Genomic DNA, 27,895 nt, shown 5'->3' on the forward strand with positions numbered 1-27,895 from the left:
AAAAAAAATGAAGTAAAAGTACAAGGTACCACGAAAAGAAAATACTCAAGTAAAGTAATAGTGCCTAAGAATTGTGCAGTAGTTGAGTAAATGTACTTTCCCACCACTGACCACAACGACCTGTGTCTTTTTACATCTTTTCACAACACGCATTACAAAATGATTATGACAGTTTTTCAGATTCATGCAACATGTTTGGATGACTACGTCTGCATGAAACATTGACACAATGTCCAAAGGGTTTTCTTTCTGGGTGCTACATCTCATCAATATGGTGTCAGAAAGGATCGCACCTCACTGTAGAGTGAACCAGAAACAAAAAACGGCACCAACACAAGTGTACGAGCAGAGGTGGTGAAAAGTGTGAATCTCTCTGGTATCTGCAGGATGAACGAGGAGCAGATCGCCACGGTGTGTCTGTCTGTCCTGAAGGCTCTGTCCGTCCTCCACACACAGGGCGTGATCCACAGAGACATCAAGAGTGACTCCATCCTCCTCACTCATGATGGACGCGTACGTACCAAACCCTTGACGCTACTTTTTTTTTATCCCTCCGTGACACATTACTAAAAGGATAAAATGGTGAAGTGATGACATTTTGGACAGACCTGGATGTAAATTGCAATTGGCAGAGGTTTATTACTGCGAGATGGTAATTCCTGTTTCAAAAGAACATCGAAGAAAACAGCTGCATCTTTATTTCTTTCTGGGCAGGAAGAGCCCTTTATGAAAGGCGTTGTAGACTCAATAAAGCTGTCAAAAAGCTTCCCTTTTAAAAGGAGAAACTAATCCCGCATCTGCTTTTACATGTTAAACCACAACGCTGTGGCTGATTCAGCACTTTACCAGAATATAAGCATTTTCTCTCTGCAGACATCTTGACTAGTCACAGCAGGATGAGCACCGTGTTTCTCAGAGGATGCACAAGCTAAACACAGAACGTCACCCAGCGTTGCAAGAATAAAGGCTCGTAAAAAGGAACTAAATGCCCGTCTGTTAACCGCTACTGTAGAACTAAGGCGGGTCACTTCCTGCTAGTTGACAAGCAACTTTCTGCTCTCTACATGAAAATGAAACCAACTCGGTTGAACAGCGAGACGAGGGCAAAAAGGAACTGTGCTTTAAGTGTTTGTCAGTCGGTACACAAACACACTGTGGTGTGTCAGCCGTGGACACAGAAGACAGCGACTCTCTGTGTGTCAGAAGTTGCTGAATCCGCACAGATGTGTGGTTCTGCTGAGCGGAAGTTTCAACCGCATCTTTATCATTTCAACAAGGCCGATAAAATGAGGCAAGCCTTTAGCGGAATGTCTTGAGCCTATTTGCCCACATTGGTCACTCCCTATTGTGTAAATGATTCAGTGAATTTCAGGGAACAAATGAGTCGTTTTCTCCACAGCGTACAACATCCTGCTGACCGCCTTCAGTCAGTTGTTGTGCTGTCTGAGGCAGAAAAGAAGCCCCTGCAGGGTCTTCTTCATGTTGCTCATACTCCTGCTCATGAGTTTCTCAGAGGACACCCAGTGTTTCAGAGACTGTGCACTATAAGTGATCTCAGGAAAGGCCTTCACACACTGGGGGCGTGACTCGCCTGCTTATATGATACGTCCAGTAAGAGCGGTTTGTCAAGGTCCAAAGGAGGAATAACGTTGGCGGAGTCTTCGTGTTGTTTTATAAATATAGCTGCAACTCAACCAGTTCCGCAACACGTGATTGGTTGTGTCTGTGTGACCCTGGGAGCTGTGCTGTCCGCGGCAGTAGCTCCTGGTAGCGTCTCCCAGGACTGTGTGCCGGGCGGCAGGCAAAGGTGGGGACCGAGGCATCGCAGACTGGCTCTAGGTGGTGGGGAAGGAACCGGTGCTGGAGGTGGAGCGGTACCGACTAGATGTAGTTAAGCTCACCTCCACGCAGAGCGCACCTCAGGTTCTAAGAGCCATACGGTCTTTAACATGATGATAAATAATATTGAACGAGGAGTAGCTCACAGTGTTTCTTTATGTCCTATTGTGTTCAAATAACGTTTGGACGTGCATTTCTTTCCAAACACTGAAAGATGACCTTTCTGATTTCAAGCTGTTGAAATTCTTTAGTTTTACCAGAGAAGAAGACCTCTGGGTTCACGCAGAGGGCTGGGTTGGGTTTGCGGTTTGGACTGATGGGGGAAGCAGACTCAGCCGAGCCTGAAGTGTTTCTCGTCAGCAGGGTGTGTTCGTATCTGAATGCAGCTGTGTGCTGGCTGATGAAATGTGTGTGTGTGTGTGTGTTGTAAAATAGTGTTGAGACATTGCATCTCTATTCGGGTTCACTGTAACGTCCGAGTTTAGATTCGTGTTAAAGTCTTCGGTGTCGTCTGTGAAGCTCACTCCGTCATTGTTAGCCATCATATAACGATGTCTCCTCTGTGAGTTCGTACGTGTGTGCAGCGCTTCTCATCGCAGGTTCGTTTCATTTCTCTTTCTGAGGCTGAGAGTCGGCCTTGCGGGCAACATCCAGGGCTGCTTCTCTGTGTAGATACCCAGCCATGTACAAACCTTCTCAGAAGGAGGGGTGGATGGTAGCGAAGAGAGAATATCAGGGACTGGACCCTTGACTATTGAAGCATAAGCTGTGCCTCACATCCCCAAATTCAATATTTATATATTTAGTTATGCTGTTGAAACGCACCTTTTTCTTTTTTTTAGAAAAGAAGTTACTTTTCTTCATCCGTCCATAATCTAAAGTGAAATTCACTATGCTGAAAGAATTTATGATAGTATGCACTCCGATCAAACCACCTGCACGACATATTCCTCCAAAGTTTGGACACCTTACCGTCCCATTCTTCAATTATGTTCACAATCTATGTATCATTCAGTCATCCGTCTCCTGAATCTTACTGTTGGTGTATAGTGAAGGCTCTGAGGACAGAGGGGCCTTTGCTCTGCTGATTTTAAACCCACTTTGTGATGTTGGGCTTTGAAGAAAAAAATGACCTGGCTTTGTTTTTTGGTGGTGTAACAGCATCAGGGAAGTTTCTGACTGTTATTAAATGTATATTAAAATATATACATAAAGTAGATGCAGAGAACTATTGTAGTTCTCCAACCTCAAATACACAAACGGGATGTTAAAAAGTATTTGCCACTGTCACCTTGTTTTGTACTTTCTGTGAAAAATGATCTTGACATTCATTCCATTTCTCTTTTTCATCCATCTCTCTCTCTCTCTCTCTCTCTCTCTCTCTCTCTCTCTCTCTCTCTGACTCCCTATGTCTCTGTCTGCAGGTGAAGCTGTCAGACTTTGGCTTTTGTGCCCAGGTGTCTAAGGAAGTGCAAAGAAGGAAGTCTCTGGTGGGAACACCATACTGGATGGCACCAGAGCTCATATCCAGGCTGCCTTATGGACCGGAGGTAACACTCCCCCTTCCCTCAGGATTTCACTGCTATTTGTCACGTAAACATCTGAACAAGGACATCTCTTCTGCTTGTTGTCCGTCTCTCTGTCCAGGTGGACATCTGGTCTCTGGGTATCATGGTCATAGAGATGGTGGACGGGGAGCCGCCGTACTTCAACGAGCCGCCGCTCAAAGCCATGAAAATGATCCGAGACAACCTGCCCCCCAAACTGAAGAACCTGCACAAGGTACAAGGACAAGAAGCTTGAGTTTGACAGAGCACTTTGTGTGCAGCGGGTGTCAGGGATGTCGTCATAACATCACACATTTGAGCTAAAGCAACAAAATCAGCTGCACAGAAAACAGTGTCTTGTATTATAACATGACTCCTCAGCTTCTAACGAACCCAACCTGCCGCGTTGATTGTAACCCGTGTACTTTTCTTTTATTGCACCACTTATTTAGTTGCCTGGTTTCGAGAAGTGACACACTACATTAAGGGAGCGTTGAGTAATCTGTAACCTTTCATTATCGTCCTCTTTATGGGCTTCTATGAGGTCACCTCAAGCCCTGGCACAGATCCCAGCACTGCTGCCACCATCCTCACTACTGCTTTAACATTCAACTCATAAAAGCACTGAGATAGAAGCCGTGGTTAAGCAGAAGTGTGTGGCATAGATTACAGACGAATAAGTCTGCTCTCCAGCCTTTAAGCCAGTGAAAGTGAAGGTTGTTTGGGTTCCCCATTAATTACCCTTTTACAAACCGGCATGAAGGTGTTAATAACACTCTTCCTTCTATCTTCTCCCAGGTCTCCCCTCTGCTCAAGGGCTTCCTGGACAGGATGTTGGTGCGAGACCCGGGTCAGAGGGCCTCGGCCAGCGAGCTTCTCAAACACCCCTTCCTGACGAAGGCTGGTCTGCCGTCCTGCATCGTCCCTCTGATGAGGCAGAACAGGATCAGATGAGACCTCCGGACCCTGGAGGGGCGGCGTGCGCAGGTTCAGATGGAATAGAATACTCCTGCACACAGAGAGGTGGCCCGCAGAGGTCAGAGGTCACGGGGTGAGAGGGCTGCGCTTCAAGGCGACGCCCTCGGAACGAGCCGTGAGCTGCAAAGTGCAAACTGGGTGTGCAGGAGTATTCTTTTTTTTATGTGAATCACTGAACTGTGGGGAGTGTATTCCCTTAATAAGAGGCAATAAGGCTGTGTGTGAGTGTGTGAGTGTGTGAGTGTGTGTGTGTGTGTGTGAGTGTGTGTGTGTGAGTGAGAGTGTATAAACATAGTTGGCAGCACTGTTAATGACAGTGTTTCATGGCTCACTCATGCGTGTGGGAGCAGAGGAGCCACAACTTGCCCGTTGAGTGATTTAAGCCGATTTCATTCAAACATTTTGGTTTTAATTGAAGACCTGGAAAGATTGTGGCTGTTTTTTATTTTTCCATTTGGACCATACCTGGATTTTAAGTGTGAAGTTGGGGTTTTGCACACCAATAGGATGCTTTGAAGGAGCCGTGAGCCCGTTGGCTGATTTTTAGAGACTGGCGGATCGTCATTTTTAATCTCACTGTTATGACGGTCTGGAAGCCGGATCTTCTCACTACAAGGACCGAGGCCGCGGACGGATCCCAGACTCGGACACTACCCTCATCACACCTACAACCTACTACTGAGGGACAAACACTTTTGACTCAGTGATGAGTCAGACAGACTTTATTTTGTAGCCATATCAATTCTAGCTTCCTGTTGTAAACAAGCAAACGTACACTAAGTCAAAAGGTAAACACTGGAGTTGTGTTTTTTCTTTTTTTTTTTTCTTTTTACAGATGAATTGTCCTCTGATTTCCTCCTTATTTTCATGTGTAAGTACAATGAACATAGAGAGATACATCAGTTTTGATGTTTTGCTATCTCAAGTTTGTGATTGTTTTGTTGTTGTTATTATTATTATTATTATTATTATGATTATGATTTGTTTCCTGGTTTGTTATAGAGAGATGTGATGAATTTTGAAGCACTATCAACGAGAGATGGAGTCGGCTCTCCCAGTTGATTCCAGCACGCAGATAATCAAAGCTCTGCATTTCATTGAGTTGTTTTGTAGACCAGACATGACTCACGGAGTCAGACTGAGGCAGTGGTTAAGAAAGCAGGAAGAGACAACGACACACCCACTTTAAACTGAATAGATGACTAAATGCTACCCCTGTTTCAGCCTTCTTTGTATTTTAGTTGTACCATAGTGTTTTTACCTGAACTATTCCAGCTGATAGAGGTAACTGGCGTAAGAAAACGAATGCTTCTTCTAGGGCAGAAAATGAACACGAGCTGCTTTTGAGGCAATCAGCGAGTTGTTGTTTTTATTCTGTGTTGCTTCCTCATCACGTCGTAGCTCCCTTCATTAAACACACGGAGCTGTTTCCAGTAGACGGCCCATTGAATGGATCAATGTTTGATTTCCTAGTTACTGCAGAGCGCTCCTGAAGCCACCTCGTGCTGCGAGTGTTTCATTCTGAAACGATAACTCGGCACAACACACACAGGAAGGAGTAACAGATTAAGAAAAGAAAAGCGGCTTTGTTTAGATTTATACCTCCCATGAATAGAGATAGTCATGTGTGTGAATGAAGATGTATACTATTATTTTAGGGTTCACGTTTTAGGCTGCGTGAAAATCCATTCTGAACACTAGTGAGCAGCTTCTGATAATGCACACACACACACTCACACACAAGCTGAAAGACATTCCTGTCACTGAAAGTTAAAGTTCATTTACCCACCAAAGTACCAAAATAAATAGATTTGCATCAGGCCTCAGTTGATTTCATAACGAGATATCACTAGTGTGCTGCAGGGCGACGTCATCACACCGGTTCCCTCGACAAAAAGCAAACAAATGCTTCTGATACTTACACCTTTCGTTCATTAAGATAATCTTCACAAGTGAACACCACTTTTATGATATTTGATGCGTGAAGTAAAATGCTAACATTGGCTATAAAGGTCACGTGGCTTCACGTCAGCCCCACTTGTCTGAAGGCGGACTATCAGCGGTCTCATAGAGCCACGCCTCTTTTAAGGCACGTCAGAGCTTCAACATTCACAAGAACGGTATTTACTGATGTATTTTATGTAATCTTCTGTTAAACACAGACCTTATTTCAGGCATCTAACCAAAAACCCATCTACTTCAAGACGAGGGAACCAGAGGTGAAACACCGCTGACTCATTTCTGGGTTCCTGCAGCGCTCTATAACAGGATTCTGTTTGTTGTCGAACACAAGAACTCCAAATGTGCTGAAACCAGCTTTCAAGTTGGAGTAAATACACCCTGTTGTTTTCATCAGATCAGGACATTCAGATCGGTCACCGCTTTCAAATACCCAAAAGAAACTGTAGAGAGTTGATCCGTTCAGGTCGGGCTGTTGCACACCCACGCCTGTAGGCTCACACTGAGAGTCAGGAGATGACACGAGAGATAAGGCTCTGTTGTACTTCAGCATTCTCCAGGTGATGCGACATAAACACGGCCTGCAGTCTGTTTCCATTCCTTCTATGTCTTCCAGCTCAGCTGCTGCAGAGCTCTCTCATCGCTCAGGTTTGTTTTTCGATGACTCTTCTCCACCCTGAATGCTTCCTGCTGACGTAGCGCTGCTCCAGAAGGAACACGCACACTTTTGATGTCGTCTTCCCTCACTTTTTGTCAAAGTCAAGACTGTAGCTGAACAGGAGGGAGACGGTGGATATATATGCCTCAGAAAGGTTGTATGTTTTATCGATGATGATTCAGACACCAAATCTATTATTCACATTTTAGTTTTGGCCCAAAAAGAAGATTTAGATGGTTCAACCTTTCGTTTCAACCATCTTTTCCCCCAAATAATGTCAAATTCATAAAAAGCGTAAGAGAAGAGCAGGGTGAAGGCTTCTTGTTTGATTTCTAACATTGTGGATCGTTCCTGCAAAGCACAGCCAGCTCTGGTTAGAAGAGAACGATGTGAACTCACGTCACTATTACTGTTACTTGATGATGTGTCGCTCCAGTAGGTGAAGAAGAAGTGCATCAAAGCAGCGGTACCCTTCGGAAAACGCTTCCTTCCATCGTTGTCTGTAGCCTCAAGCCGTAGTAATGAACCCCGTGGTCTCTGGACTCTTTGTGTTTCAGAGGAAACGTAGTTTCCACTTCTGAAAACATCTTCTCGTGTTTACGGCCTAGTAAAGATTTGAGACGCTGCAGGCTGAACGTTGGTTAATCATAACATTGCCACTTCACTGAGAAGACATTTCTGGTGGGCGTTTTTGTACTTCGTGTCCTCGGATACTTGGCAGACAGTCAATTTACGTGTGTGTGTGTGTGTGTGACTGTGTGTGTGACTCACAGATTACGAAACTTGTTGTGAGGATCCATGTTTATAATCGGAGCTGAATGACAATCGGATGTAGTCGAGGTGATTCAGTTTGGGCTGAGACACTTTCTGTTTTTCTTCACGGTCAGAATCTCAAATTACACTCTTGAATCTGCATATATTGATTCATCACTTACTATACTTTTGAATAATTTTAAACATTTTTTGGGGACTGAAAACAAATGGACTTTGTAATGAAGGGGAGAGAGAACCTGCCTCCTGCTAAATGCTGGTAAATTGGATCTGGTGTGTTTAGAGAGACCAAAGCAGCCGGTGAAAATGACTGCATCTCTACATGTGACAGTTGGAGTAAGAGTAGAGTAATGGGACCACTGATGGAGGGAACTAGTACTATTTCTCCCACTAAATAAATATGAATGTGTGAGTAAAATGTCGTCATAGAATGAAGTCGGTTGTTTCAAGAGCAGAAAGGTTGGGCTCAATAAGGTTAAATGGATTACAGGCATGTTTGAGCGTTTCCTTTCAAAACGAACCCGGTTATCGATCCACGCGTCCTGTACCATAAATAGTTTTATTTACATGACATTATCCTTAAACCTGTGGTATTAAGGTGCTTGTTGATTTCTCATTTGAAGTGTATCAAAATTATTCTTCTGTTTCACAGTGATCATGTGGTTACTGAGGCTCGTTGACCAACCGGCCTGTGCTTTCAAATATGTGACAGAAATACGTTTAGATTCTCACTGACTCGCCTTTTTTCCTTTTTAAAAGCTGATTTTGTTGCAGTTTTGATATGTTTTTGGTCAAACATGGGATTGCAACAACTGTTCCTCCGCCATCTTGTTTTTGTATATTTCACTGGTGTTGTAAAAAAAAAAAAATACAAAAAAACATAGACTTCACTTTGCAAATTTTCTTTTTTCTTTTTTTCTTTGCAAATACAGATTTTGTAAAAGTAATCCACGGAGTGTGTTTTCTGTTCTACTTGTATGCTCTCAACAGACGGACGAGGTGTTCTTCACTCACTCCTGAAGAAGTAACACGTGGTCTCACACACACTTGTGTTACAGAGTGTGTAGCGTGAGGATGGACGTTACGCATGCTGTCTGGTTACTGGACGTCGGCTCAAAAGGCAAAGCAGCTCTTTGATTGTGAAAGATTAACGGCTCAAATCTGCTGATGTTTCACATCACAAATCAGATCTCAAACTATTTATTGACAATTGAAACTTACTCTTTCAGACGAGACCATTTTCGCTGCCTTATATTCTTTCACCACCGAGCCGATCGGTATACACGAGATTAGATTCTCAGTCTCTGGCTTCAAAGGACTTGGTGAACCAACGTGACACTCGTTTGAAAAGCTTTTTGCACCGTAAGCGTCGGCATCCTCTCTTGTGAGGATTTATAATCACAATTCATAAGCTAGTAGACATTTAGCTAAATGAATTCATGGGTTTAAAAATATGACTTGCATGCGATAATCCAACTTTGTGATGTTAGTCATTGCATGATATAGAGATAATCAGATCAGCGTCAACCAGCACAGCGACAATCAATCACTTCGTTTACGACCATTAAATTAATCTGCAACTATATTGATAATCAGTTTGAGTGTTTTTTTTAAGAAAAAAAAAAGTCTAAATCCTCTGATTCCAGCTAAATGTGAATATCGTCTAGTTTGGTTCCTCCTGTGAGAGGGTCATGTGAATATCTCTAAATACCTTTGAGGAAGTAAAGAAAGGAGTAAGTGAGGACATTTTATAGACCAAACCATTCTTTGAGAAAATGATTTACAGATCAGTCGACGATGAAGTTCATCCCTCGTTGTAGCCCTTGAGTCAACTGTTGCACCAAGAGACATGGCATTAAAACAACAAGAGGCCAAGAGGTGCAAATGACCATCAGTTGAACTGATTGATGTGCATTATTTATAGTGGACATGAGAGTTTAGCGCACTGCGAATTTAACAGATGTACTGCATACAAAGTGGACATACTGGACATTTTGGCATCCATCGTTTGACGTACAGAATCGATTGCACCGCACCCCGCTGTGCTCTCTCTTGCTGCTGCGCGCTGAGCTCTCAGTGCTTCTTTCCTTTTAGGAGTCATTAAAGGAAGCGATGCACCACCAACTTTTATGTCCATATGAATTTGGCTCCACGGTTTCAGATGTTGAGTCATCCCTCACCTACCTGACTAATTACAGGTCTGAACGAGTCCCCCACATGAGCTGCAGATTCAGCATCAGTGCGAGCCCTCTTTCTCTCTATTGCATCACAGCAGCAGGCGGCACACTTGTATTTTTAGCACTTCCGTCGAGGCGGTGGAAGCAACTCAGCTGCAGCTCTGCAGCTTTTACTGTAAACAGTCGGCCTGAGGGGTGGGCCCCCTCCAAACAATGTGGGCTAGCACAGACCACAGACCAGCTGTGTTTGTGGTCCGTGTATCTGTGTGTGCATCTCACAAGATTAGAAAGTAAAACAACTAGTATGAAGGTGCAACAAACACAACACGGAGGACAAAGTACATCTGCTTTACTAGTTAGAACTAAACGTGTAAAACTGTAATAAATACACGAGCAACGGAAGCTATGCATGTAATGTTTTGATTATTAATACTTTAAATTATCTGTGATAACCACCACTTTTGTCTGACTAAAAAAGGAATTGATATGAAATGTTGTGCAAACATTCATGTTCCCCAGAGGATGTTCCCTATTGACTTTTCCTCTGTAGCACCACCAGCTGGTCAAAGCATTCACTTATTCTGTGTAGTATCTCTATCTGCCTGAAGGATTGGCTCAATGACGTTTGCGATCTCCAGACGATGAGTCCTGGTGATCTTGGTGTTATAATCTAAACATGGCACTAATATTCAAGTTCAGTTGGTAAAGTCTGGCGCCATCATTGGGGCGGTTTATTTGATGGTCCAGCTCTTTGCAGGTATTTGGTCATAAATGAAATATGACATTCCCATCAGCCTCAGCTTTACTTTGTTTACTGCTTACAAGTCACTGGTCGCAGGAAGTATTCTGATCTTTTACTTAAGTAGAAGTAGCAATACCACAGTGTGTAAGTACTCTGTTACAAGTAAAAGTACTGCAAAACCTTAATTTAAAGCCCAAAAGTATCAGCATCAAAATATCTGTGTATGAATAGTAAAAGTACTCGATATGCAGAATGACCCAGTGCAGAATAATATTATAGTATATTACTGGATTATGATGATTGATGCATTAATGTGTTCATCACTTTAATTTTGCAGCAGGTAAAGATTGAGCTAAGTCTAAGTAGTTTATATACTTGCTGGGCAGCTTAAACTATAATAACATCATTTATTAGTTTATATTGAGTTTTAAATCTCCAAAGTAACCAAAGCTTTCAGACAAATGTAGTACAAAGTACAATGTTAACCGCTGAGATGTAGTGGAATAGAAGTATGAAGTCGCAGAATGTGGAAATACTCAAGCAAAGTGCAACTACCTCAGAATTGTTATAAAGTCAGTGCCTATTAATATTTGAATGACTGTATATGTTGTATTATATGTTGGAGCGGTTTCCTCTTTCTGAATAACTGTGTGACAGAGAGAGGGAGGAAGTAATTGGTTAAATTAGTGTGTGTGTGTGTGTGTGTGTGTGTGTGTGTGTGTGGGGTGGGTGGGTGGGTGGCGTGAGATAAAGAGAGCGTTTCCAGAACATGACGGAGGTGGGCGGTGTTTGGCGGCTCGCGGCGGCCAATCGGAGGCCCCGGGGCGGTCGGTGTCGAGCACAGCTGATCGATGAGTCAGGGGGCGAGAGCAGCCGAAAAGGTCCCACTTGTTGCTGCGCAGTAGCGGAGCGGCGGCTGACTGACGGACGGAGAGTTCCTCATCGATCCAGCTTCACTTCGCGTTCCTGGGATCTGAACCCGTAAACAAGCAGCTCTCCTCTGCGCCTCCACAGCCGATTCACCGCCGCTGCTGCCGCCGCCGCTGCCTCATCCGCGGCTCTCAGGTGAGACATTTTTAAAACCGCTCGATATGTAGTCCGTTCACAGAGAGGAGGCGTCGGTGTTGCAACTTTATATCGATTTAAATCGATCGAGGAATATATCGATTATTCCGCCATCTGATCGTTGTGCGCAGTGTTTCTACGTCTGTTTGAGAAAGAGGTTGCATTATGAGTCTTATGGCTTCATATGTGGATTTGACAGCCGGCTATTTACAGTATGCTCATATTTATATGTGACAGTGATGATATTTACATGTTAAACAGCCTGCATATACATGTGTCATTTACGTGCAGGTACAGTGGATTTGTTCCTGATATCTCATAATCACATGTAGCATTGTGGTGAACTCATGAAGCTTCCACTGAGGAACAAAGCAGCTCTCCACATAATAACCTGTGTGACTATGCAGTGCAGACCACTGAGGGGGTTCCCACACACTGCCGCGGGTCTCTGGAGGTTTTGTGTATTCCAGGTGTTTGAGGGATCAGTGGGGGTGGTTTCGGGGGGATTGCACATGTCTGAAGGAGCTTGTCTCTTTCTTAAAGCAGCTTTCCGAGGTCTTTTAGGGTCTTAGCGGTTTATTGAAGAGTTTATTTTCACTATAATGAAACCTAGAGCTGAAGCATTTAGTCGGTCAATCGATTAGTCGACCGAGAGAATGATAATCTGCAACTCTATTAATAATGTTCCAGAAATCGCCGAATGATCATGTGTATGCTTCTTTCATTCATCTTTAGTCGACTTTATGATGTCATACGCTTCTAGTTTAACCGGCACAGACTTTGAACGCAAAGTGCTTCATGGATTAACGCCATGAAGGCAAACCTGTGGCGGCACCATCATAACAGAAGCTGCCTCCCTGTGCCTTGTTCATCATCACTGAGTACATTGTGTACGATGGCTGTTCAACGCGTTAATAACTCCGACCATCGCATCAATCACTCGCATCAAGCAGGTGGAGGTAATATGAAATATCATATATATAATTATATCAAATCAAATCATCTTCTAATGATTAGAAGATATTTTGAAGGCGCGGTCTGCAAAACCTTATTAAATCTCTTATATGTAAAAACAAGAAAAGCGATAAAGGTTATTTCAAAGTGGAACTCCGACAAGTGTCAAGGTGATAAAACAATGTCAAAGAGGGTCTCAGATAAGTACAAGGTACTTGTACTTAAGTAATATCCCAGTATGGTACTATTACATTTTTTTATTTATTGGTTTATTTGATAAAGGACAGTGCACATTAATAAAACATTTCTGTAAATGCGCCAGAGTTAGCAACAAGGCTATTTTTCATCTGTAGTCCCAAGAGGCAGATGTTACAAAATAAACCTAAAAACAGAATATAAGATTAAATATACAATATTGACGCTTTATAATGCGTGCACAAACAATGAAAAAAAGTGAGAATATTAATATACGTAGTATCTTCACTCAGGAGACTCTTATACATTGTCAAGTACTAACAAGACATGCAACACAGAGGCTCTCACAGTCGACACACAAAGCAAATACAATGAGGGATAATTATGTAAAAATAGAAACATGCACTAAAGACAATATTATGATGCAATTGTTAGACACTAAAAAACATCATGTCAGAGGCACAAAACATAAAAACATGCAGAGTATGTGAGATACATAAATCAGTCAGACACAGCTAAACAACAATAAAAGACATGCAGGTAGATGAGGGTCGACTGGCAAATTCAAGACAGACAGAGAGGGAGGTGACAACAGACAGAGAGGGAGGTGACAACAGACAGAGAGGGAGGTGACAACAGACAGAGAGGGAGGTGACAACAGACAGACAGACAGGTGACAACAGACAGACAGACAGACAGACAGACAGAGAGGGAGGTGACAACAGACAGATGGGGGGGAAGACAGAGGTGCAGTTACATTCCATAGCTGAGTACTTGTTCCACCACTGGAGACATTCCGCTCTTCCTGAAAGAGTAAAATAAAACCATGACGCTATAAACTTGAATCACTCGACAGGGTTTGTAGCCGTCTCTTTCAGAAATACTGTGAAGCAGCAGAGCAGATGTGGTTCAGTGGCTGAAGACGCTCGGCCTATGTGAACTTTGGTGTTCGGTGTTTCATCTTCACTTCGTCTTGCAGTGGGTGGTTTTTCCCCCAGTGGAAGTTTGTGTCTGTGGACGCTCCAGCTCCTCCTCTGTTTTCATGAAACAAGTCGCTGTTGTGGCTGGAAACAGAAAATCCATCACTTCCTGTGTGCCTGAAAATAATACCAAGAAAGAGCCACCTGAGTGTTTACAGCTGCGAAATGTTACTTTACCTAATTTTACACGACTTCACGTGCGACACCTTTCGTGTTCACAGAACCAGGATGGGTTTCTGTTAAATGCACTTCAAGCTCTTTATCGTCACGTTTACAGTGGTGGAATGTGACTAAGAACATTTACTCAAGTACTGAAGTTAAATACAAATTCGAGGTACATGTACTTTACTTGAGTATTGTCATTTTATGCTACTTTCCACTTTTACTCCACTACATCTCAGACCTAAATATTGTACTTCCTCCCCTTCCTGTCCAGTGGAAACCACATATCTCCAGATGTGCTGATGTTGCATGTTTGTGGTAAACTGAAGGATGAAGTGTTCCTTTATGTGTTGAGAAAATCCTCCTACTTCTTCATCTCAGTAAACTCTTTAAAAAGCCTCTTGGATCAGCTGGAAAATGCATCGTCACAAAGCTGAAAACAGGACTGTTGATCTGTTTAGAGATACGAGGTTCTCACAGGACAGAGACGCTACAAACATGATGATCTTATAGAATATGATGCATTGATGCAGATTAAACCAACCAACAGGATATAAAGGAGTTAAGAACGTATCTGCAGCAGTAAAAAATACAATACATTAAGTTAAGCCAATGCATTAAAAACAAAGTGCTCTCTGCTGTTGTAACTTAGATCCCCCTCCGTCATGAAGGGAAGCTGTAGATGATGGAGAGGTGATCATCTGCAGCAGAGGAGAACATCCAGCTTTACCAGCTGCAACATTAAAGAGACCAATATTTATAATCCAGTAATACAATATCTATTATTCTGCATGAGTACTTTTTACTTTTGGTACTTTAAGGTTATTGTGATGCTGGTACATATGTACTTTTACTTAAGTCTGAATGCAGGACTTTTACTTCCAGAGTATTACTACACTGTAGTAATGCTACTTTCACTTCAGTAAAAGATCCGAGCACTTCCTCCGACACTGGATGTCAGCCCAAAAAAAAGAAGACTGTCTTGATTTAACAACACCACAATGTGCATTTATAACACAAAACGGATGATTCGTGTTTTTGTTTTGTTTTTTCAAGAGAAAAGAAATGAGCCATTTTCATTTTCTCCGGTCACAATAATTCCAACTTTGCGAACGTTACAGCAGAAGTTATAATATCACAGAGAGCCGCGGTGACTAAGATGCAGACCTCCCATGCAGATTGTGGTCACATAAGATGGAGAATATTAATGTGTGTGTGTGTGTGTGTGTGTGGGGGGGGGGGGATCTCCCTTCCCTCACTGCTCCAGAGATGACTGGCATCCTTCTTGACATGAAAGCACAAAACACACACACACACTAAAGACAGGAAAAGCTACACCTACACACACACACACACATTTTCGCACACCGAAAAACACACTGTGGCATTTAGGCCGACACCTCAGCAGATGTCTGGCTCCGTTGGCACTAGGGAGCACAGGAAGTTGCGTGCTCGCTGCAAGTCATCTGGAGAAAGAGTCCGGGTCGCTGTGGTGGTGATCGGTTTCTGTTCTGCACCGGCGGTCAGTGTTGACACAGTAAACAGTGTGAGGGGACGGTCTCACTGTGGGTCGACTGAGAGGTTGAGGACAGGTTCACAGTCGTGGTTTGATGGGAGGATAATAGGTCGAAGCAGAATCTATTTCCAGGTGTTACATTATTTATGTACACCCTTGGAAATTTTTGTTTCATTTTGTTGACATGTTCGAGTCAAAGGTTTTTACTGAGGAGGTTTTGGAAATATCTTTGTATCACTCCATAAATTAAAAAAAGAGCCATAAAAATCCATTCTGCCCATGTTTTTTGGGATAAAATGTTGTATAAATCAGGCTGAATGACGCTGTATATGAACAAACCGCTCCGTATAAACCTCCAGAATACAGGTGGGAATGAAACTGGAAGGTTTGGTGTATGTAAGAACTACGGAAGTGGAGATTTCTGGAAAACAAAACTTATTTTGAGAAAACAGCCTTTAAAGATATGAATTGTAAAATTGGGTTCGGGTTAGGCACTTCAGGTGACATGGTTAACACATTGTTTGAGGAAAGGACCCCCGGACAGGTCAGAGCATTATTTATAATATTATTAATATACATATAATATTGATATCCTGAAAATGGACATCGTTGCTTTGTTGAAAATGTTCACATCACGCTAACTGTGTAATGATCCTTGTCACTCACCCGGTCACGTCAGGCCGTTGTGTGCTCAGACTAAAGGAGCCCGTACATAGGTGTCATGTCGGTGCACCATGACAGAGATTACATAACACCTTCCACTTTGTTTGGCAGAGCAAAGTTCATGACTTTAAATTTACCTTACAAATAGCCAAATAGCCTTTTTTCTTTATCCAACAACATCCGGGCTAATTGTCTTATTACATCACCTCATGCTGTAAAAAAGGTCAAAAAAAGGTACATTTTATTTATCACTGCTAATGTTAGGTTCTGCAAATTGTGAAACTGATAACTATATTAAAGCACGTAGCTTGTTCATTTATGTTTTAGCATGTTATAAGTGGAGTATTGATGCATTAAATCAAATGATGCTCGTTATGCTCGCACATTAACATCCCTGGTGGTCACCCGAGTTACAACATTTCGAACCGCCACAGGCTGCCGATGAGTTTAGCCTGAGAGACGAGAAGTAACTGGTTCTCAGTTTGTTTTGAAAATGGAACTGAAGACTTTGATCAGTGCAGCTGCTCGGTGGCCAACAGGTGAAGCCAGCAGAGGTGAGGTGGCACTCAACCAAAGCACAGTGGTGTGGCTGCAGCCTCAGCAGCTGACAGGTGTGGATGAACATCACAGCTGAACATGCATTCAGACTGGGAAAAGAAAACCTTTTGTTTTCCTTTCATACTTTAAACCAGAGCTGCTTCCTCGTGAGCGAGGTGTGACTTCTGCTTTCTGTTGAAGAACACGTTGGTATCAGTGTGTGTTTGTGTGTGTTCTGCTTCTGACTTGTCATCCCTGTGGTGTCTTCAGGAAGTCTGGTTTGATGTCTGCGTCGGTCCCGTATCCTTCGCCCTGTGGACGCGTCAGTCTGGTGTGTGGACTCCTCCTCCTGGCCTCCTCGCCGCTCCTCACGGCGGGTAAGACTTCATTCATGCATTCATTCCTTAAGTCTCTATGGTGGTTCCTCCTTCATTCATTGTAGCAGACAGGCATATATATATATATATATATATATATACGTGTTGAAAATACTGAAAATAATTTTTAAAAATCTAGAAACGGGCTGCGAGAAGCACACATCAGAAACTGTTTCCAGGGGACACTAAATAGTGATGCACACGGCTTGGATACCGTTGTTGCCATGGTTTGGGGCTTATGAAGTAATTGAAGTCGGCTATCTATTGGACGTTTTCTGCGGTGGCTTCGAGAGCTAAACACACACTGAGAAACAATAAGATATTTAATGTTTTTGTGGAAGAAATTGAAGATTTTTCATGTTGCATCATTTATTCAGTGTGTCTTTATTACATCTCGTAATGAAAGCTTTGTTTTATTCATTTATTCTCAAAGGAGGAAAGATTAAAAAATCCTTGATATTTACTATAACCTCTCGGATTTAGTGGCGCCTTTATGCTGACTGCAGCATATTAGTGATACATTGTGGAACTGAATAATGTAGGGAATCCTTTGAAAACCGTGTAATCTCTTTGATTGCGATGTTCCACAGCAGTGAGATACTGAAACAAGCTTCAATCATAAACGCGACCGAGAGAAACGCAGTGCTAGTCCCACTAATAGTCCCACTATTATGATGACTGATTGTGAAACACGAGATGAACTTTAGGCAGCGCGTTGCAGGATGTAGACACTTTTCTGTTTGAGAGGTTCGAAACTGAACCGCCTTCCTCTTCTTATCACAACATTACAGTTTATATCAGGATCACCTTTTTCTGGAGCCACAGTCAGACCTTTGTTTGGGGACTGCTGTCCATCAAAACCTTGGCTGTGACTTCCTGTTTCTAACACAACCCTTCAGATCACAATTTCATCTTTTCTCTGATATTGTATCAAACCAGTGAGACTTGTCTAGTGGCGGCGTCATTACCAGTGATTTTCCACTCCCAGCCTCACACTTGACCTACTCTGCTCGTGTTGATGTTTGGGGTTCGGCAGCGTACGGGGCAGAGGAAACCGTTATTCTTGCAGACGCAGACTTTTATGATGGAGGGTGAAGATAAAGAGGAAGTGGGTAACATTGTTGGCTCATCTGCCCATTTATGTCAAGGCAGAGGTTGTTGTGGGCAACCTTTTGATGCTTGCAAAGAGCTTCCAGTACGCAGAAGGGATTTACGTGTTCACACTCGTCCAAACTATCCAAACCAAATCCTGAGCCTCTATAGAGCCGTGGACTCACTTTGTTTACAGTAACATCACCTCGCTGTCCCGCTGTCACACTGCACCAGTGTCCTCAGCTGGTGTCACTCTCGTCGACGTGTCCCTCGTCGATCACGTTGGTCATTGTAACCAAGATCATTTACTCAAGTGCTGTACTTAGTACAAAATCGAGGTACTTGTACTTTGCTTGATTATTGCCATTTCATACTTTTTACTCCACTACATGTGTCTAACAGCTTTAGTTACTTTTCAGTTTACAGTTTTCCCTCCCCGTCCTGTCCAGTGGAAACCACGTATCTCCAGACGTGAATGTGAATCTTTGTGATATACTGAAGGATGAAATGTTCCTTAATGAGTTGAGAAAGTCCTCCTACCTCTTCATCTAAATAAACTCTTTAAAAAGCCTCTTGGATCAGCTGGAAAATGCATCGTCACAAAGCTGAAAACAGGACTGTTGATCTGTTTAGAGATACGAGGTTCTCACAGGACAGAGACGCTACAAACATGATGATCTTATAGAATACGATGCATTGATGTAGATTAAACTAGACATCAGGATATAAAGGAGTTAAAACATCCACATGCATGTGGAGCAGAGATGGATGAGTTGGAAAGGAAATGAAAGGGATTCATGGTTTTAATCCTGAGAAATGAACTCCAGCAATGGTGTGAGGTAGAGGCCAATGACCACTGTGTTTTGTGTCTCTACAGGCCGAGTGAGTAATTGCACTCACCCTCTGGTGCTAGAACATGGAGGGTTCCGCTGTGATCCGTCGCCGTGTCAAGGTTTCCCCCACAAGAGCTCCATTCACTTCTTCTGCGAGCCCGGGTACCACGTCAACAACAAGGTCCGGTTCTCCAGGTGTCGCCACGGGAGGTGGCAGCCCCTGATTCCTGCCTGCATCCCCGTCAGAGGTAAGAGTTCAGAAGCCTGAATCCACTGGAGTCCAACCTCTAGTACAGCATCTATGTTTGCTTTGTAATGTTGAGGTCGGTATGAAGTGAGTTCTCTTCACCCATAAATGAAATTCCCTGCAAGGAGCAATCAAGTTTTCATTTGTCACATACCTCAAACTATCTCAACATTGTGCCGTAAAATGCTTTTTCAGTATTTTCATATATTTCGTCGAAGAAATAACAAACCGCTTAATCTAAAAAGTATAAATAAAGGTAAACTATGCGACTGGCTCAGCATGTGTCTGGGAGGGAGGATGATGAAAACTTTCACATGTTGTAGTTTTTATATTTCAAGATAACAAAAGGTCAGTTATTGAGCTCAGCGTTCACCTGGATCACTTTATGATAACGTGGCAGACTACCTGCTTCACAAAAGTGAAAAATAACTGTGCTGATAGCCGATGAATAATGGTTTCACTGGGTCCTGGACACCAGTGGTGAAATGTAACTAAGTACATTTACTCAAGAAGTGTACTTATCTACAAATTTAGTAATTTCATATTTACATTTTATGCTTCTACTCCACTACATCTCAGAGAGAAATATTGTCCTACTTCTACTCCACTGCATTTCATTGACACTAATAGTTACTTTTAACATGAAAACCTATAACATCATGCAGTACTGTACTACTGATCTACATAGTAGTATACAAAGTATCTCAAACTGGCTCCTCATTGACGAACTACAACAGTAAAATGCTCTTGTGTGATAAAAATGGAAAAATATAATGTTCTATATTAATATAATACTTTGCATAATGAGTGCTTTTGATACTCACTCCCTGTGTAGATATGAAGGGCTCACTCCAAGCTAACGAAAACAAAGGATACAGTATTGTTACCCTAGTTCTATAAGCACAAGAGGAGCCCTCTACTGGACTCTACGGGTACTAATACTCCGACCGCGAGCACGCGTTCGTCTGAGTGTAGCCGCGCTACGGTCAGCACGAAGCAACAAGCACCAGGGGGCTCAGAGCTCAGATGCGTGGGGGGACACAGGACTTTCACCCAGGAGACCACTATTAGTGTCATAAAGGGTTGTTGAATTATTTTGAAGTTACGCGTTTTCTGTACTAAACGTACGTTTTACTTCCTACACACACTTATTTTAAGCCCAGCCATGATGTTTTTCTTGAGTATGTGACGAGTTGGGTTGAGAACGTGTTGTGAAGACACAACAATTCTTAGTTTGTGAGATTTGGAATGCAGGTTGTGTACTTGTAATGGAATTCTACTTTTACTTCAACAAGGATCTCAGTACTTCTTACTACCAACCTTACAGGAAATCAGATTTAAAGAGTGTTTCTTACTAAATGCTTTGGGTTCGTAGCAGAGAGAATATTTCATTCCCTCTGTGCCCCCCCCCCGCCCGGTCATCACAGTGATTAGCTCAGTTTCTAAGGTAGTCGTGACTCAGCGCAGCGCCGGCCCTGAAATGTAACTAAGTTAATTAACACAAAAGTACTGTACTTAAGTACACATTTTACTTCAGTCTTTTCTTTTCATGCTACTTTATACTGGTAGATCTCAGAAGGAAATATTGTACTTTTTACTTCACTACATTTATTTGACAGCTTTAGTTTAGATTTTTACACTCAAAACATTCATAGAATTTGTAAAATATCGTGTTTGCTGAGATAAGAAAAAACATGGAAAGTTGATTAATTAATTTATTGAAGAAACTTTTGATCATTTGACATCTGGTGTAAAAACATTTGATGGTTCCAGGTTTTAATGTGCAATTGATGCTGTTGAGGTTTGGACTGTTGGTTGGACAAAACATTAGACGGTATATAGGAAGTTTGGAAGCCTCGCTATCGACATTTTGATAGTGACACAAAAAGTTAAAAGCCTAAAAACCAAAGCGAAAAAGTTTGAATGAACTTTCATGAACTGAAAACAGAATGTAAAAGGGTTAAAGTTATGAGGCGAAAACACTAACTACTACCAGACATGACAACGCCGTGGTAGCGAACTGTCAATCACCAGGTAGCCCCGCCCTAAAGCATAACCTGCTTTATGGTCTGTTTGACTCTAAAGGGACCATCATTTACTAAATGAACATCATGCTGTATTGAAGAAGACTTGGAACAAAAGGAGTCGCCCCCTGATGGCCAGTAGTTTAAGGCACTTCTGCAATGGCTTCACTTTTCAGAACTGGTTTGCCGCCTGCGACAAAACTAACTTTGGGTTTTGGGGAATTCTGACGGCATTTCTCACTATTTTTACTAATGAAACAATCAACCGATGGAGGAAATCTACCTCAACCAACTACTACAGTAAACTCCTGCTTTTACATGAATACATATTGATCTAACGACACAATAGTAGAACAGTCACAGGGGACATTTTTATACTTTTAAGTAGTACTTGGATACTTTTACCGAAGTAACATCTTCAATGCAAGACGTTTACTTGTAGTGTAGTATTTCTACGGTGTTTTATTTGTACTCCGTCTCTGAGTGTAGCACTGTTAAAACGGACACTGTAAGTCCAAAAAGATTGCTGTATCTGAAATGTATTTTTGTTTTTGTCGTATTGTTTTTGCATCTAGAACTCGACTTTCCCTCTGCAGTCGATTGAGATCGAGTGTTGTCTCGATGAATCAGACCCGATTCTAAAAGTTCATCAGCACTAAAACTTTAAACCTGTGCAAACACAGCAGCAGCTCGCGTTCATCTCTTGACCTACTTGGAGAGAAACTCAGACTCTCTGCAGCGGAACTAGAAGCTCTATTTGACTCAGACCAGTTCCGACTTCCTCTGTCGCCATTCACTCAAACTCGCTGCGACAGCAAGTCAGAGCAGAAAGAGGAAGCGGGCGAAGCCACCATCCTAACCATTGAACATTTCCTCTGTGTTTCGCTGTCAGAGCCTCACGGAAAGCTACTGTCGTGTTGTCGAGAGCTCGGAGAAACCACATAACTAGATAAAAAAACCTCCTCATGGATTTTGTGTTTGATAATCTATTTCTGCAAACGGAAAACAGCTTTTTTTTTTATCCACAGTGGATGCGACACAGGGGATTGTTTTCTCTCACAGCTTCAGCTCATAGTCTTAAATCTACACGTTTGCATTTTTTATATAAATACCAAAATCTCTGTTTTAACACTTAACACGAGCTACATGCAAACACTTTAATCCCACGTCTTCTGTTTCTGTTCTATAATTGCATCATGAGATTTCCGATGCAATTTCATGCAGTTACTGATTTTCACAACTATTTCTAAGTTTATTTATCCATTTATGGATTCAGGGTGTTGTTGTTGTCATTATACAAAACAGAATTGCACGATGCAATGTGCAATCATAGTGCAAATGGAAAACCTTTGTTCTAGTGTGAATAAGGTAGTGCAAAACGTGGTATGTGCAAAACTAGCACAACATAAAGATTCAATGTTATTCATTTATGGAGGAGTCGGGAGATTTAAGATTAAGATTCAATCTTTTAATCGATTCAAAACGTAGTGAAAGGCGTCTCACGTACACTTGTGCTCTTCCTCCTCAGAAGGTCCGAACATGCGCTCTGACGACAGAGTGAACGATTCGATGCCCAGCATGGCCACAACGGCGGTGGGCGTGTCCATCTTCCTGCTCACCACCACTGCCTGCCTGGTCGTCAAGTCCCGCCTCTACCCCTGTCAATCACACAGGTGAGAAGAAGATTTTGACCTTGTTGCATTTCTAGAACATCTAGTTTGTTATGGATTCAAACGAACACGTTGTGTCGATGAAGGGGCTCATTTGATTGGATTGTGTGTGAGATAGTCTGCGGAACAAACCTACATTTCATATTTAATGTAGATGACTGAGGTCAGGAGATTCACCTGTACAACACACCTGCTTCTTCTCCATGAGGTAATTGTCTCTGTGTGTCCCAGCAGCCGTCGCTCCTCAGACCAGCTGGACCTAATGGTGGACGGACTTCCCGTCTCCCTCCCCTCCTACGAGGAGGCGGTGTACGGCAGCTGGGGGCAGCGCCTCCCCGCCTTCTCGGCCCCGGGACCCACCCAGCTCCTGTTGGCTCAGGAGGCTCCCAGCTGTCACCCGACATCTCTCAACAACCAATCGGACAGCAGCAACCGCCCGCTCCTGCCCAGCCCCGACAACGCCCCTCCCCCCTACGAGGAGGTCCAGTCGTCCCACCCCAGAGACAGGATGGGCGACGGGGACGTCCGGCAGCTACATGTTGCGTTTTCGGACAACAAGGACGCTTGATTGACAGACTGTGGGGTTCACATGTGACCACATGTTGTTTAGCGATGAAGGGTTTTGATTGACAGCTGCAGTGTTTGCTCTGCAGATGATAAAAATAACACCAGACTGCACTTTTCCTGATCAGCTGCAGCTCACCAGCATCAAACGCTAATTTAGACGAAGCTGATAAGCTCTGATTGGTCGGTTGTTGGGTCACAAAGACCTGAACCATTTATACATGAGATATTGATTGTATAGTGTGTTGTAGGAATGTAAGTGACAGAGGAGGGCGCTTGTGTGCTGTATGGGGAAAACCTTTAGATCCTAAATGCCTTATTTTTAGTGTGGGGACAGTATATTTTATCGTTGAAACAATATTTTAGATGAGAATCCGTCAGTTTAGATACAAAGATCACCACACAAACTGGAATGATGAGGTTTCCACAGGACGGCATCGATATGAGAGTGTGTGTTTCTGATGTTGCTCTGGAGACGTCTCCTGTGCTCTCCCGTCAGTGACACTGCAGATCGTGCTGCTGCGCAACGAAAAAACCCTGTGCGTTTCCACAGCAACAGATTCTATTCCATCTCTATCTGGTTCTTTTGTGAAGCGTTTCTCTGGGTGGTGCTGTTGATTTGAAGCCAGCGTGGTGTTCAGACCCAATACTTGAGTAACAGTACTAATGCCATGCTAGTGTGCCGACACTGGGGCAATCGATTGTGACAACGAGCAGCATGTCGTGATATTTATTTTGTGTATTGCAGATATTTAGAGACGTGAAAATATTTGGATTCATTTAAATGTACAGTAAGGAAAATAGGAAATAATTGTACATTTATTTGCCCTGGTGGCATCGGGGCAGACACACAAAGGTGCTTTTAACATCATTCCACAACCTGCAAAGAAAACTCCACAGATGTTGGACCAAATAATCTGAAACTAATTTTAGTGTGTGTGTGTGTGTGTGTGTGTGTGTGTGTGTGTGTGTCCTCACTTAACCCAGCTGGGTCCCTCTCTAACCTCTGCAGAGCGACTGACGCCTTCACAGACCTTGAATGTATTTTATGTTTCATATTGTGGCAACAAATCTTAACTATGGATTGTAATATTTACCGAAAGATTATTTGTACATTGTATTATTGCACAGAATTATATGATGAATAAATGTTGAGATGTTTGACATCTTGTCCTCGTCTGTGACTTTGTGATTGAAGTTCATTTGCATCTCCTGTGTTTGCCGGCAGGACACACCGGACGTGTTTAGCACGGCAGACGGACACGATCGTTCTCCCAAAGTTAGAAGAATGTTTGGTTTCATTTCGCTGCTGCTCAGATTTCAACTACAGTTTTAACTAAGAAATACTAAAACCCATATAGTTCAAATCTTCCCTGGTGCTTCTTAAGCTCTTAACAGCTGATCGGTGCATTAATATACTAAACTACATTTAATTTAATTTTCATGAAATACTATGCTATGATATTACTTGACATATTATAGGACATTTTTTGGCACACTATGCGATTATATTTTTATGGCATTTTTCTTGCCATATGTCCTCCTGTCTTCTGCCTCAGTCAGATAAACTCTTCCACAAATGATAACGCTGACAAAAGTTTTCAAGTTCACTCTTTTACAGAAGCCACATGGAGTTGGGTAAAACTAAGAAATAAACATAAATTGCCATTAAAAACAGTAAACATTCAGATCATTCAGAAATTTCACATGCGATCCAAAACACTGGTGAGCTCTTCCATTACAAACGCTTGTGCGAAATAAACACTTTGCATACACTCTGAATATGCACTTCATTAACAGAAATGTTCTTTGCAACTTAGAGTACATACCAACAATGCCTTCAAAGACCAATTTTATGTTGAAGAAATAGAAAACGCACGGAATAGCGGTCCATCATCAAAGCAACAGCGCCGTCGACCCTCACTAATGACATCTTCTAACAAGGACAGATTCACAAAACCTGTTGCAGGGACATATTATTGCCAGAGGATAGCGCCAGATAAACTGTTTTCAAAAGAGGAAACAATTGAAATACTATTAGTAACATAAGTCCCTGTCTGATACCCAGAGGGTTTCACTACTTTACCTTACAAACTCAAGCATTTCCCATCCTGACCATCTGGGGGCATGATTAAGACCATTTCATTTACAGGTCTGAGGAACACTTGGGTACACATTGGTGACGATGCCTAGGGGGCCAGGCATTTTTCTTGCCCTGACTGAAGCACCACACTTCCTTATTTCAGTGCGAATGGACTACGTACATCATGTAAGTGATGGACTCTTTCTACGGGCTTGCAGTGTGGACAAATACTGCTTGTGCCACCTGTCCCAAAACATGCTAGACAGGCTTTGAACTCTATCCCCAAAACCTGGCAGCCGGAGCAAGACAAGGGGCTGCTTTCTGGATCGGCAATGAAGCAGGTGTGAGAATGAAAGGATCTGTAGGGTTGGTTGACACTGGCACTAGTGGTCGATTGTTCACAATGGCAGTGACCTCAGCTAGGAGAGTTTTAAACACCTTGTGTTTGAGTTTTGAAGATCCTACCTGGAGAAACATAAAATCCAAGATACAGCGCGTAATGCCTATCATCCTCTCCAAAACCCCTCCCATGTGAGAAGAGTGAGGGGTGTTGAATGTCCACGTATATCCATGTTCTGAGAGGAACCTTTCCACAGCTTTTCCATCAGCATGGGATGGAATTTCCAGGTCTTTGGAAGCGCCAATGAAATGTACCTTTATCAGGGTGTATGTGCTTCACTGGTCCTCGGATCACCAGGAACCTTCTGAATGCATTTATAAAGCTAGAAGAGTCCAAGGACTCAATGACGCTGTGACACACAAACAGGTGAGGAGAACCACCCACCTCTTATGCTCATGATGACCTCCTCTAGTGTGCCCTGCAGACACAGACCTGGGCCTAAACACATTGAAGCCGACATTAGTGAGTAAAGTGACTTTCCTGATGTTGTGTCTGCTCATGATGATGACGCACTAAAAGGGTTGCTACATGATGGAGCCTGGGCAGGATTAGTGGTCTTTTCTCAACAGGTCCCAAGTTTGCCTCAGCAAGACAACCCCCAACTCAAATTGTCCATTCAATGAAAGTATCCAGGGACCAAAGTGGTCTGCCTTTTGGAATGATAACATTGGATGCAAGGCCCTCTAGCTGTTTCTCATAAGCCTCATGCTGGACTGTTCTATTGATGACTGAAGTGCCCTTTCCTTTCTTGAAACACTGAATGATATAAATGAAGTCACCAGAGGACCTTACAAGAGAACATCTACACGAGAAGTGGTTGAAGACATATTTTAGGGTGTTGTTCTGGCCCAAAGTGTTATAATTTCTCCAGAGTGGGCCACACATCTTCTGGTTGAGCACAATGCCTGCAGGATTGTGCTCAGTTTTTACATATTGCCACTGTGGCAATGTTCTTCCTCTGAATCTTAGAACTCAGTTCTTCAGATATGCATAGAACCTCCTGTTGTCGTTATAAATGTACCCGAACACGATCCCTCTGTCTGTGTAGAAGGTGACTCCATCTAATCCAGTTGGGTAATGGTGTGTTCTGGGCGTGGAGCTAGTATGGTTTTGCTTGAGACCAATCCTGTATAGCATTTTCCATCTGTCTCTAATGGTAATGTATGTTTATTTCTTAACATACTCATGATAGAAATGTTACACAACTTAGTGAGTTTTTCCATTACAAACACTCTGTTCGCATATACTCTCCATATACTCTTCATTAACAGAAATATTCTTTGCAAATTAGTGTACAAACCAAAAATGCCTTCAAAGACCAACTTAAAGATGAAGAAATAGAACAAAACACATAAATAGGGGCCCATGCTTATATAGAGGCCCTCACTGATGACATCATCAAACAAGGACAGATGGGATAGTGCCAGAAGATGACGTTTTCAAAAGAGGAAACATTTAAATGCAATTAAAATGCATTAATAGAACATACTATGCTATGAATTTTTATGAAATGTTTATGAAACACTATACTGTAATATGTTGACCTTTTTTATAACATAGTACTATGACTTTATATTTTTTATAACATACTATACCATAATTTTTGTATGACAATTCTATAACATACGGTACTGTGACTTTTTATTCAATACTATACTATGACATCCTCGTGATATTTTTCATGGCACAATATACTATGACCTTTTGATGACATTGTCACGTTCTGGAGAGCAGGCAGCAGGGGAAGAACCCAAACACAGGCATGGCAGGATATATAGTGAAGTTAAATGATTTAACGGAGAGGGCATTTATAAATAGGTTTAAAAAAAAAAAAAAAAAAAAAAAAAAAAAAAAAAAAAAAA

General features: G+C 42.4%; 2 protein-coding genes across 10 annotated transcripts in view; both read left to right on the forward strand.

Moving 5' to 3' along the window:
* pak4 (p21 protein (Cdc42/Rac)-activated kinase 4) overlaps positions 1-10,658 on the forward strand; it is a 41,771-nt gene extending 31,113 nt beyond the window's left edge. For 6 of the 8 annotated variants that reach the window (XM_031863531.1, XM_031863533.1, XM_031863538.1 and 3 more), the window contains exons 8-11: positions 387-513; positions 3,264-3,389; positions 3,487-3,621; positions 4,185-10,658. In XM_031863531.1, the coding sequence (XP_031719391.1) occupies positions 387-513; positions 3,264-3,389; positions 3,487-3,621; positions 4,185-4,340 (544 nt within the window). In that variant the 3' untranslated portion in view covers positions 4,341-10,658. The other 2 variants (XM_031863534.1, XM_031863539.1) reach the window with 2 other exon arrangements.
* An 852-nt stretch (positions 10,659-11,510) lies between these two features.
* LOC116392343 (sushi domain-containing protein 6) lies at positions 11,511-25,623 on the forward strand. 2 transcript variants are annotated; one of them, XM_031863693.1, is made up of 5 exons: positions 11,511-11,736; positions 17,014-17,120; positions 19,090-19,293; positions 22,848-22,989; positions 23,221-25,623. In XM_031863693.1, the coding sequence occupies exons 2-5, from the start codon at positions 17,027-17,029 to the stop codon at positions 23,552-23,554; spliced, it is 774 nt and encodes a 257-aa protein (XP_031719553.1). In that variant the 5' UTR covers positions 11,511-11,736; positions 17,014-17,026; the 3' UTR covers positions 23,555-25,623. The 2 variants fall into 2 exon arrangements, with proteins under 2 accessions (XP_031719553.1, XP_031719552.1); XM_031863692.1 differs by having other exon boundaries at positions 11,514-11,736; positions 22,845-22,989; positions 23,221-25,622.
* Positions 25,624-27,895: the final 2,272 nt, after the last annotated feature.

The sequence above is a fragment of the Anarrhichthys ocellatus genome, unplaced genomic scaffold (genome assembly GCF_004355925.1).
Source record: "Anarrhichthys ocellatus isolate YVR2014 unplaced genomic scaffold, GSC_Weel_1.0 scaffold29, whole genome shotgun sequence".
Classification (NCBI taxonomy): domain Eukaryota; kingdom Metazoa; phylum Chordata; class Actinopteri; order Perciformes; family Anarhichadidae; genus Anarrhichthys; species Anarrhichthys ocellatus.